The 13150-nt window shown below is 33.1% G+C and overlaps 2 protein-coding genes and 2 pseudogenes across 2 annotated transcripts; all 4 read right to left on the bottom strand.

Annotated features, from left to right (window-relative positions):
* Positions 1–536: 536 nt before the first annotated feature.
* LOC100254585 (probable calcium-binding protein CML31) lies at positions 537–1329 on the bottom strand. Its single transcript, XM_002264749.4, has one exon. The coding sequence runs from the start codon at positions 1239–1241 to the stop codon at positions 819–821; it is 423 nt and encodes a 140-aa protein (XP_002264785.1). The 5' UTR covers positions 1242–1329; the 3' UTR covers positions 537–818.
* A 2264-nt stretch (positions 1330–3593) lies between these two features.
* Positions 3594–4533, bottom strand: LOC100249476 (probable calcium-binding protein CML31; annotated as a pseudogene).
* A 1595-nt stretch (positions 4534–6128) lies between these two features.
* LOC100244331 (probable calcium-binding protein CML31) lies at positions 6129–6860 on the bottom strand (annotated as a pseudogene).
* A 3754-nt stretch (positions 6861–10614) lies between these two features.
* LOC100244321 (probable calcium-binding protein CML31) lies at positions 10615–11332 on the bottom strand. Its single transcript, XM_002264841.4, has one exon. The coding sequence runs from the start codon at positions 11138–11140 to the stop codon at positions 10718–10720; it is 423 nt and encodes a 140-aa protein (XP_002264877.1). The 5' UTR covers positions 11141–11332; the 3' UTR covers positions 10615–10717.
* Positions 11333–13150: the final 1818 nt, after the last annotated feature.

Here is a 13150-nt window from a genome sequence, read left to right as displayed (position 1 = left end):
GAATTAATCCACAAGAGACATTAGATTATTTGATGATTGGTTCTTTCTCCGCCCCTACTTTTACCATCACAAAAGGTGATTTCTTTTTTGGCGTTTTGGTTTAGGATCAATCAATATTCTAATTATAATAATCCACACTTAATTATATAGATATCTTCCGCTTTGAACCTTAACTTTAATACTATTTGTAATGATTTGTATCAAATCATATTAATATTATCCGCTTTTGGTCAAAAGCGGATAATATTTATACAGCTGTGAGAAAATCATTACAAAGAGCTGATCTTCGACCTTAGTATGAGGGTTTGTTTACTCTTATAAGGGTGTTTATTTGTTTAACCTCGCAATTCCTTAGGATATAACAAGGATATTGTGTCTACATGAAAAGTGTTTATGACATTCCACATCAGATAGGGGGAAAAGTTCCTAATATTATGTAAATATTGATTCATTATAAACATGTTTTAAAGCTGTAAGGTCCCTTTGGACCCAAAATTGACAATATCTATGTGGTTGAGTGGGGATTGTTAGCCTAATTCATCTCAAATAAAAAATAATATATCATATTGTTGACCGAAAAGAAAGCCTTTAGAGCACGATCCCTTGAAGTAAGAAAATCCAGAATAGAGCAAGGTACGTTCTCCAATCACCCTTCATAGAGAGCCTCCCTAGCAAGCATAGAGACTCGTTAACTTCGCATAAAATGAATAAATGGGCATCGTATTCTATTTGTAGAAAGAATCTTGGTTTACAATATACTTTTGTTGAACTTATAAAGAATATCATATTCACTTTCAGACTCGGGAAGAATCGATCGATCACAGCATCATGAGCTTGAATTCATCAAAGCTAAGAACGCCATCGCCGTTTACATCAAACTGTCTGATCATGACACTGCAGTCTTCCACACTTCTCGACTCCCCCAATCTACTCAGCATCCTCTTCAAGCTCTTTGGAGTAATACACTCACTCCCTTCCATCTCATACATCCTAAAAGCCTCTCTCAACTCCTCCATCTTTCTCTCTTCACCCTCCCTCTCCATCCACCCCACAAATTCCTCCAATCCCAGCAGCCCATCTCCGTTCGAGTCCACCGACTCCACCACCTCCTGCGCCTCCTCCATGAGCAGCTCCTCCCCTATCGTCCCCACGCAGCGTCGAAGCTCTGAAGGAGAGAGTTTGCCGTCACCGTCTTCATCAAAACGCTTGAATATGCGTTCATATATGTTGCAGTTAATCATAGCTGCGCGACACAAGAATCAGAAGGACAGTGGGAATGGGATTGATAACACTTTGCAATAAGATGAGAACATGTGAACAACAATCTGTGAGTGATAGTATATATACAGCTTTTTATGGGACGCGTAAATGGACTGGAGCCTCGAGTATGAGAAGAATGGCGTGTTTGGTGTGATGGAGTGTTTGACAGGTTTATGGAGGAAGAAAGTCAGAAGTTGCGAGGTTCTGAGATGGAAATGCATTAATCTATCACGGTCACGGTCAAAAAGACTGTAGTTCATTTTGCCCTTTTTTTTTTTACTCCTCTTCCCTTATTCCATGTACAGGACCTGTAGTTCAATGTTGGAAAATAATGATAATTAATAACCTTCAATTCATCATTAATATTAATAGAAAATTTTCAAAGTGAGCGTTGGCCTAATAGGGGTTCCCCGCAAGAATTCAAATGAGATACTACTTCTCAGTAGCTTCATAATCAAGCAAGCTAGCCTAATTGGCAGGCACAGTCTAACAAGATTTTTGGTATCAGCAGCATCCTAGGCCATGTTTCTTTCCTGAGAAAATGTGAAGAAAATATGCACCTACATAAAATAAAGAGAAAAAATAAAAATTATTTTAAAAAATTAGGAATAAAAAATTTGTTACTAAGTTAAATTTTCAAATTGTTTATAATAATTTTTAAAGATATAAAATAAATTTATACTTTTATCGGTTAAAAGGTTTTCATTGATATCCATGCTTGTACAAATAACCTTCCTCCTTCTAAAATATGAAAGATGTCTACCTCAAACAAAAATACTCTCAAATAAATAGGATTTAAACCCTTGAAATTTAAAAACAAAAATTAGACGAGGAGAGAAGAAAAACGATTGCTCTCTCTCTCTCTCTCTCTCTCTCTCAAATCCACCATTTGTTCTTCTTCTCCCAACAACCATCACTCTTTTTTGAAACTTTGCATTTATCATTTCCTTCATCAAAAACACTTCTTTGTCTCCTCATAATCACCTATTAACATCTTACTTTGTCTTAAAACTATAACCCTAAACATAAATTCACTACAATTTGAATAGTTTCAATTCTATAGAATCAAGTCTAAGTTTCATTTTGATAAGATTTACATTCTCGCTTCTTTTTTTTCGTTCCTATATGTTTTCTTTTTGGATCAATTGAGAGAGGATGCACTTGATGTTGGGTTAAAAAAAATCATTTATGTTTGTATCTTACAAGATTTTCCTTCGTTTTCTATGATATATTGCATCATTTGTAATATTCTGATGGATTCTAGAATAATCATATGATCAACCTTTCCGTTCCATAATCTCGTGGATATATAGCTCCACATGTGATGTATAGATAGAAGGATCCTCTACTTCTGAGTTGGTTTCAGGCCACCTAGCTAATTGGCTCCTCGGTCATGATTAGCACCAGACGTACCCACAGGTCCCGGGATGGTATGAGACCCATGCTTTTCTAGAAATATATATTTGACTAGACATAAACCCCATAGAACACGATACGTAAAGGCATGTAGAAAAGTTATAAGCCGGTTAATAGGAATCCAAACCTTATAATATATTAAAAGTCAAGTTGGGTCCTTCATCGTACGTTGATCCGTTTGATGATTAGTTCCTCTCTCAGCTAGTTTTTAAAATGGGAGAATTGTGTTTTGGTCAAGTTGGACCCAAAAATTGGCCAAAGGAGAATTATGTTTTGGTCAAGTTGGACCCAAAAATTGACCAAAGATTCGTATAGCATATTATAAATAAGGATAAAAAAATTTCATATAAAATTTAATGGAGAATCAATGAATGAAATTTAAAATTTATTATTATTTTCATATAAAAAATAGTATTAAACAAGGTTTTCAATTTTTATTTTTAAAAATAGTTTTCATTTTTTAATTAAATGTTTTTTCAAAAAGAAAATTTAAAAAATATAAATCATATTACCATTTTTTTAGAAAGTATTTTTTAAAATAGTTTTTGAAAGTAATTTTTTTTATTTATAATTTAAAATAGAAAATAATGTTGATTTTCAATTATTTATAATTTTTTTTTAAAACAATGAAAAATCCAAATGATTAAAATAGAATTATTATGGTTGCATGAACAGTGCAATAAAGACCAATAAAATTTATGTAAAATGTCAACGAGTATTTTGGTTTTTTGATATCTTATATCCTTTCCATCAATTATATAAGTTATATGGACCAAACTTTAATTACATGGACCAAACCTTAATTTTTTGGCCGGCCCAAAACACAATTGTCCCTTTTAAAATTAATGCCATTCATAAGGAAAAGATAATGTTGTTGATTATCATTATGGCAATGTTGGCGCATTAGACTCACTAACTTTGCAAAAAATAAATGAATATATTCCTCTATTTTATACAGAAAGAATCTTGGTTTACAAGTTACTCTTGTTCAACTCTGGAAGCATCAGAGCATCATGAGCTTGAACTCATCAAAGCTAAGAACCCCATCCCCGTTTACATCAAAACTCCTCCACACTTCTTGACTCCCCCAATCTGCTCAGCATCCTCTTCAAGCTCTTTGGAGTAATACACCCACCCCCATCCATCTCGTACATCCCAATGGCCTCTCTAAACTCCTTCATCCTCTCCCTCCATCCACCCCACAAATTCCTCCAACCCCACCAACCCATCTCCGTCTTAGTCAATTGACTCCACCACTTCTCGGGCCTCCTCCATTAGCAGCTCCTCCCCTATCGACCCCACGCAGCGTTGAAGCTCCCAAGGAGAGAGTTTCCCATCACCATCTTCATCAAAACGCTTGACAAGACGTTCATACACATTGCAATTAATCATGACCGGGCCACACAAGAATGTTAGTACCGCAAATGTGGAATTGGATAACACTTGATAATAAGATGAGAAGATGAGAAGATGTGATAGCACTTTGTGTGTACATATAGTTTTGTGGGGACGCGTGAAAGGACTTGAGCTGCTGGGAAGACTCTACTAGGAAGCTCTGGGAGAATAAAGAGAAGAGAGTGTTGGGTTTGTCATGGAGTGCGTGTTTTGCAGGTTTTGTTAAGGAAAGGAAGAAGGAGAGAAGTTGCCAGTTTTAAGGTGGAATTGCAGTCTTCAACGGTCAAAAGATTCAAAAGCCGCCATTCATAGTCTTTTTGTCCTTTGCCCTTTTCCTCTACGTGCACACGTCCATTGGAAACATGGTTTGAAAAATTGGGAAATTTCACAGATATTTCGAGGAAACATAGGACATCCGAGGTCGCCGAAACGATGCCATAAAAATCGTCAAAAAAATTTGACAATAGACAAAATATGGAAAATTTTGCCTTTTTTTTTCTTTATCCTCATTTTTTAATTTATCTTCTATTTTAAATTTATATCATCCTTTTATTTTTAATTATTTTTCATATTTTTCTAATTAATCATATTTTAAACAATTACTATCCTTTAACTTTAATTTTTTTTATATTTATCCTTCTAATATAAAATGTTGGAAGAAGGCACATAGAATAATAATAAAAAACTTTACTATAAGTTATTGCTCAACTTCTAAAGAAAGTTTATTAGCAAGTCATCATGTAATGACATGAGAAAACTTTATTATAGAATTTCATTGTCTACATCTAGAAACACTTTAGAATACAAATCATTTCTCAACTTCTAGAGATGGTTATAAAAGGTTAGAGGTGTAATAACGTACATTAAATAATTTAATTTTAGTAAATAAGTTTGGGCTTGACTTCTAGAGAAAGTATACGGTATAAGTCATGTCTCAATTTCTTAATATGGTTATAAAAGATTAGCTGATCTTTAATTTTTAAATATTAGTGTTGTGACGGAAGCTTTGATGCAAACATATTAAAGAAGATGATGTGAAAGGCTATTGATGAAAGGGTTAAAATCAATATTTTAAAAATCGGACTGGACTGACCGATCCAACCGTTTGCAATTCCAATCCGATTTGCTCTATTGGACCATTTAAGAATTGCACCGATCACAAACAGCCTAAACCAACGGTCGAACCAATGACCCAATGGAACCGAACAGTTCTAATCAAACCAAACAGTTCCAATTGGACCACCATTTTAAAGGATCCTTGTATAAAAAGCTTCAGCAAAAGCCCCTAGGCCTTGTCTCATAATGACAAAGCCCATACCCCACTCAACCATATTATGGGCTAAGTCTTGAGCCCACCAGATGAGGTAAAGCATTGGCCCTCATAGCTTTTATAGGCATCCTTTGCATCATCATTTCTCTTACAATCGATGTGGGATTGCTAACCAACCTAATCAATGAAAAAAAAAATAGCAAGTCTCACCCAAGAAGATTTGAACCATGACCCCAGATTCTATAGTCATCCTAGAACACCACTCAACTACACAATTTTCGTTATCAAATATGCCAAACAAAATAATATATATTGGATTTTAAATTTTTTTGTAATATTAAAAAAATAATATAATATTTTTAAAAATTATAAAATTAGTTTAAATTTTCATTTTTAATATATTCACATTTAAATATTTTATATATTTCATTTAATAAAATTAAAAATATTAATATGATTTAATTTGATAACCGTGAACTGATAACTTTTTCGGTTTGATCACCGGTCCGGTTCTGAAAACATTGATTAAAGTACTTCAACAATAAATTATAAAATTGACCGAAAATTGGAATGGAGTGAAGGCATTGGAAACCAACCGGATATCATGTTAAAAGTGGGATTTCCAGCTCCTCCTGGGGGCGGGATTTGATTTCTCATATTGGGGGAGACCAGGGAGTCAAGTTGGGTCCTTTACATTTGATTATTTGATGATCGGTTTCATTCTCCACCCCAACTTTTATCATTACAAATATAATATTGTTTACTATCATTATTGCATGTTGCCTCATAAGAAAAGAGAGCCTAAACTATTCATATGTTCCTTCAAATAAGAAAATCCAGAATGGGGCAAGCTTCTCCAATCACCCTTCATAGAGAGCCTCCCTAGCAAGCATACAGACTCGTTAACTTCGCAAAAATAAATAAATGGGTATCATATCTATTTATAGAAAGACTCTTTTGTTCAACTTATAAAGAATATCATCTTCACTTTCAGACTCAGGAATTGTAAGCATCATAGCATCATGAGCTTGAATTCATCAAAGCTAAGAACCCCATCGCAATTTACATCAAACTGCCTGATCATAACACAGCACTCTTCCACACTTCTCGACTCCCCCAATCTGCTCAGCATCCTCTTCAAGCTCTTTGCAGTAATACACCCACTCCCTTCCATCTCGTACATCCCAAAAGCCTCTCTCAGCTCCTCCATCTTTCTCTCTTCACCCTCCCTCTCCATCCACCCCACAAATTCCTCCAATCCCAGCAACCCATCTCCGTCCGAGTCCATCGACTCCACCACCTCCTGCGCCTACTCCATGAGCAGCTCCTCCCCTATCGTCCCCACGCAGCGTCGAAGCTCCGAAGGAGAGAGTTTCCCATCACCATCTTCATCAAAACGCTTGAATATGCGTTCATATACGTTGCAGTTAATCATAGCTGCGTGACACAAGAATCAGAAGGACAGTGGGAATGGGATTAATAGCACTTTGCAATAAGATGAGAACATCTGAACAACAATTTGTGAGTGAGTATATATGCAGGCCATGTGGGGACGCGTAAATGGGCTGGAGCTCTTGAGTATGAGAAGAATGGCGTGTTTGGTGTGATGGAGTGCTTGACAGGTTTATGGAGGAAGAAAGTCAGAAGTTGCGAGGTTCTGAGATGGAAATGCATTAAATTAATCCATCACGGTCAAAAATACTGTAGTTCATTTTGCCTTTTTTTTTGGCTCCTCTTTTCTTACTCTTTGTACAGGACATGAAGCGGAAATGACAGGGGGAAAGTGTGGAAAATATTCTTTCTTCTGAATTTGGAATATGTTTGAGTGTGGAATAAATTACGAATTATATCTCAGAGACGTTATTCAAAATTTCTATTATTACATTCCTTTCTGTATACAAAATTATATCTACTCAAATCAGGTAATATCCATCTTGAAAAAACTAAGGGTCTCCAAAAAGCCCGCGACCCGCGGCCCGGCCCGGCTCGAGCCCATTTCTGGATGGGCCAGGCCATGGGCCCCAAATTAGGCCCGGCCCGTAGGCCCGCAACTTTAAAATATATATATATATTAAAAATATATATTCAAGAAATAGAAAATGTTACATTAATAAAAATATTCATTATTAACTATTTTTTCATTGAATGTATACATTACGTTTGAAAATGTGGGAAAAGTTTACATTACTACAAAATAAATACATCTCAACTAGGTTGACACCTACTTATTTGTCAATCATTTGAACTTTTCAACCATAAAAATAAAAATAAAAATATGACATACATTTAGTAAAATATTTTAATCATTATCTCTTGGCGGTGATGGCGAACTAGTGAAATTGAAAGGTTGTTCTGCTCTTATTATATAACTAATCATTTCTTCACGACAATAAAATTCATCATAAGAAAATGTTTTTAAATTTCCACTTTCATCTTTACCTAATTGCATATAATTTTTAATATCTACATTACTTTTAGTTTTACAACTTTCATGATATCTTTTTAAATGACTTGTACCTGTATTTGAGCCACCACTAAAAAGTTTGTTACAAATTTTATATTTTGCTTTTATTTCTTTTTTATTATTTTCTAAATTTATTTTTATTCTATCAAAAAAATTCCATATATTTGAAGTAAATTTTTTGTTATCACATGCATTAGATGAAGAACAAGAACCACTTGCCATAATTATAATTATTGATAAAATATTATGCTAAAAATAATAAATGTAAAATTAAAATGTAACAAATAAATAAAAGAAAAAGTGAAGTATGTTACTAAATTGGAAAACTAAAGCAGAAATTCTTTCAAATTTGAACTCTTTAAACCACCAATGCTTGTTTTTCACCGCCAATAATATTGAATAATTTTAGACAAAATGCAATAATCAGAAATATTGTAGAATGGGAGAGAGCTTAAGAGTTGAGAGAATAGAAAAAAAATTGAGGATATTTAATATTTATAGGGATTTAAATATTAGGATTTAATTTTTTTTTTTTTTTAATTTCAAGACCGTTCAACGGTCATATATTTGAAATTGAATTATGAGTGGCATATTCAATAGTCATGTAACCGTTGAATAGCCAACTCACTTTTATTTTTTTTCAAAAATCATACAACATTTCTAATATATATATAATTAATGCAAAATGGTTACACAAAAGAGGATCAGTTCAATTGGTGGCTAGCTCCCTTATGGTTCTATAAGGGAAGGGGACCCCTTCCCTTCAAAATTAAAAATTATTTTAATTTTTACCCCGGCCCGCCCGCCAGGCCTGCAAGTCCGGCCCGCTAAGCCCGCCCAGCTTGAGGGCCCACGGGCCTTAGATATATTAAGGGTCCGGCCCAGCCCGTTGGAGACCATTAGAAAAAACAAAAATCCAATAAAAAAAAATCAATGTAGGAAAATAATGATAATTAATGACCTACAGTTCATCATTAATATTAATAGAAAATTTCTTTTTAGCCTATTGGGATTGGGAGTTTCCGGCAAGAATCGCAATGAGATACTACTTCTCAGTAGCTTCATAATCAAGCATGCTAGCCTCATTGGCAGGCACAGTCAAATATGATTTTGGTATCAGCAACATCCTAGGCCATGTTTCTTTCCTGAGAAAATGTGAAGAAAATATGCACGCGAGGAAAAATAAAAAAAAAATCGTCACACAAAACTAACCTTCTTCTGAACCATGAAAGATGTCCACCTTACACAAAAATACCCTCAAATAAATAAGATTCAAACCCTTGAAATTTAAGAACAAAGATTAGAGGTGGAGAGAACAAAAGTTATTGCTCTGTCTCTCTCTCAAATCTGCCATTTGTTCTTCATCTACTCCCCACAAACATCACTTTGTTTTGAAACTTTGCATTCATCATTTAACACTTCTTTGTCTCCTCATAATCACCAATTAACGTCTTACTTTGTCTTAGAACTCTAACCCTAAACACAAATCCACTATAATTTGAGTAATTTCATTTTTATATAGTCAAATCTAAGCTCCACTTTGATAAGATTTACATTCTCGTTTTTTCTTTTTCTTTTTTCTAAATATTGTTTCTATATGTTTTCTTTCTGAATCAATTGAGGGAGGGTGCATTTCATATTGGATTAAAAAAGATCATTTATGTTAGATTATAGTGTTGGAAGATATTCTTAATTGGTGGATATATAAGAAGATTTGCTTACTATAATAATTTTTAAAATAAAAAGGCAAAAAATATTAAGGAAATATGAAAAATAAAATAAGTTGTTGGCGTCTTTAAATTTCTTTCCAAGGCCATTAATGAAGAATAGAGAAAAGAATAGTCATAAGTCAACTTTCTTCATCATAGAAGAATAAATGAAGAAAAAATACATAATCAAAAAGGGAAAAAAATGAGATGAAAATAAAAAGAAAAATCGTGCTATGATAGAAACAAAAGTAAAAGAGGTATTTTTGTTCAAGATGGGTTATTTTTCAAGTTCTGAAAATATCAAGTTATTTCCACAAATATGATAATCATTTAGACCCTTTTATTAAAAAAAGAAAAAACTGAATATATTACTACTATCTATTTTTCAAATTAAAAATGTATCCAAGGGACGTTTCTTTTTTTACATTTATATAAATAGTTAATAATTTGAACATATATAAGTTTTTAATTATATATTTTAATCGATTAATTCTTTTTACATTTTCATTTTATTGAAGAATTAAAATAGTTTTAGAAATAATTTTAAAAGTGTCATACTTTACTAAATATTTTTAAAAATTATTGTATCCTTTTCAGTGGTATGATTTATGAGACCAAAGGCCCAGTTAGAAATGTGCGGAGTTTGACTACACATAAAACCTTATAGAACACGAACCGTATAGACCACGAAGACAATGTTGCCTGTGCGTAGGAGGGTGAATAGGACAAGCCCATGTTTACTAGGGTAGAGGGTGCGTAAGATGTTGTGTGGCACTTATGGAGAGCAACTCATGTGGATGTGGTGTATGTAAAGGCATATAGAAAAGTCTTAAGCCAGTTACTAGGAATCCAAACCTGATGATATGTTAAAAGTGGGTTTCCCTGCTCCTCCTGAGGAGGCTGATCAATTTTGTGTCTCATGGAGAGACCAGCAAGTCAAGTTGGGTCCTGTGTCGTACGTTGATCCGTTTGATGAATGGTTCCTGTCTCGGCCAGTTTTTAACATCACTGTTATCATAAGGAAAGGATAATATTGTTGATTATCATTGTGGGATGTTGGCTCGTTAGACTCACTAACTTTGCAAAAATAAATAAATAAATGAATGAATATATTCCTCTATTTTTATAGAAAGAATCTTGGTTTACAAATCAATCTTTTTCTACCTAAAAAGACTTAACGCATTCACTTTTACTTATGAAGCATCACAGCATCATGAGCTTGAACTCATCAAAGCTAAGAACCCCATCCCCATTTACATCAAATTGCCTTAGCATAACACCGCACTCCTCCACACTTCTTGACTCCCCCAGTCTGCTCAGCATCCTCTTCAAGCTTTTGGGAGTAATACACCCACTCCCATCCATCTCGTACATCCCAAAGGCCTCTCTCAACTCCTTCATCTTTCTCTCTTCGTCCTCTCTCTCCATCCACCCCACAAATTCCTCCAACCCCACCAACCCATCTCCGTCTGAGTCCATTGACTCCACCACTTCTCGGGCCTCCTCCATTAGCAGCTCCTCCCCTATCGACCCCACGCAGCGTTGAAGCTCCCAAGGAGAGAGTTTCCCATCACCATCTTCATCAAAACGCTTGAAAATGAGTTCATACACATTGCAATTAATCATGGCCGGGCAACACAAGAATGTTAGTACTGCAAATGTGGAATTGGGTAACACTTGATAATAAGACGAGAAGATGAGAAGATGTGAAGATGTGCTAGCACTTTGTGTGTATAAGTAGTTTTGTGGGGACGCGTGAAAGGACTAGAGCTGTTTGGTATGGTGGCTTTGAGGGTGAAGAAGATCAATGAAGACTCTACTAGGAGGCTCTGGGAGAATAAAGACAAGAGAGTGTTGGGTTTGTCATGGAGTGCGTGTTTTTCAGGTTTTGGTGAAGGAAGGAAAGGAAGAAGGAGAGAAGTTGCCAGGTTTTGAGGTGGAATTGCAGTTTTCAACGGTCAAAAGATTCAAAAGCCGCCATTCATAGTCTTTTTGTCTTTGAAAAATCGGGAAATTTCACCGATATTTCGGCGAAAATGCACCTGACAGCACGAGCACGTGGGTCGCGAGAGGGCAAAAAAATCACTGATTTATTGACGATTTTTTCAAAAATCCCATTTTTTTTAATTTATCCCTGTTTTTTTTTAATTTCTTTTTCAATTTATCTTTCATTTTAAATTTATATCATCCTTTTATTTTATTATTTTTCATATTTATCTCCTTAATCCTATTTTTAAAAATTATTATCATTAAAGGTAATAAAACATGTTTTAATAATATTAGTTTTAATTTTTAAAATAAATTAATATAAATATATTAAAAGAATTTAAGTTTTTTATTTTAAATGAAAAATATTATATTTTATTATACTTATGTCAATCATATTTATAAAATAACGTTAATACGATGTATTCTTTCTTCTTTTATTGTTTTTTGAAGTTTTTCTCTATACATTTCTACGAATTTTTAATAATTTTTGTCCTATTGATATTTTTATCAAAATATCCACTAACATTTTACGGATATTTCCAATATATCCATAAAAATATATTTGTATTTATCGATATTTTCATCCATACATGGAAATGAACTAGCATCAAATTCTAAGAAATAATGCCTTTGATTTGATATTATGAACAATGAATTACAAACTTTCACTCTCATCAAATCTTGACTTGAGCTTTCCCCTTAACTAGTAGCAGTTTAAAAGATAATATTTCATGTTAACCACTTTGAACTAAAAATATTTTAATAGATTATTTTCATTTAATATGTTTCTTATTATTTCTTATAAAGTTTATTTTCCTCTCAACAATATGTTCAGAGAGTTAGAAAATTTTGTTCAATCCATAATCATTAATAATTGTTTCAAAATCATAATTTTCAAATTCTCTTATGATAATTTATAATACAAGTTATGATAAAACCCTTCTCATTTTAAAACAATTTAAAATTTAAAAAAAAAAATAAAAAGAAAAAGAAAAATTATTTTATGATTTAAAAATACAACCCAAATGTTATTATCAATTTTAGAAAAACATCTTACAAGTTAGCCTAACTCAAAGTATTGATGAAGTCACCCTAACTTAAGAGATTGCAAAAAACTTAATTAGGAATCAATAGGAAGAAAATGTTGGAAGCAGACACAGAATGATAATAGGAAACTTTACCATACAAGTTATTCTAAAGAAAGTTTATTATGCAAGTCATCATGTAATGACATGAGAAAACTTTACTATATAATTTCATTGTCAACATCTAGAAATACTTTAGAATACAAGTCATTTCTCACCTTCTAGAGACAGTTATAAAAGGTTAGAGGTGTAATAACCTACATTAAATAATTTAACTTCCGCAAATAAGTTTGTGCACAACTTCTAGAGAAAGTTTACGTTATAAGTCATGTCCCAACTTCTCAATATGGTTATAAAAGGTTAGCGGGTCTCCAATTTTAAGATAGGGCTATTGGATTAAAAAAGTTATTAAAAACCCAATTTTGGAACCTAATTAACTTTTCATCTTTTTTTATCTCATTTTGACAAAAATACATTATTATTTTCTTATAAAATATATTATACATACTTGAAATAGTTAAAAATATTTATGTAAAAAATAAATTATTTTTTAAATAAAAAC

The sequence above is a fragment of the Vitis vinifera genome, chromosome 1, assembly GCF_030704535.1.
Source record: "Vitis vinifera cultivar Pinot Noir 40024 chromosome 1, ASM3070453v1".
NCBI lineage: Eukaryota > Viridiplantae > Streptophyta > Magnoliopsida > Vitales > Vitaceae > Vitis > Vitis vinifera.
This window is presented reverse-complemented; position numbering and strand designations above follow the sequence as displayed.

Coding starts and splice junctions, on each gene's coding strand:
- LOC100244321 (XM_002264841.4), bottom strand. CDS start 11,140: ATGATTAATTGCAATGTGTATGAACTCATTTTCAAGCGTTTTGATGAA.
- LOC100254585 (XM_002264749.4), bottom strand. CDS start 1,241: ATGATTAACTGCAACATATATGAACGCATATTCAAGCGTTTTGATGAA.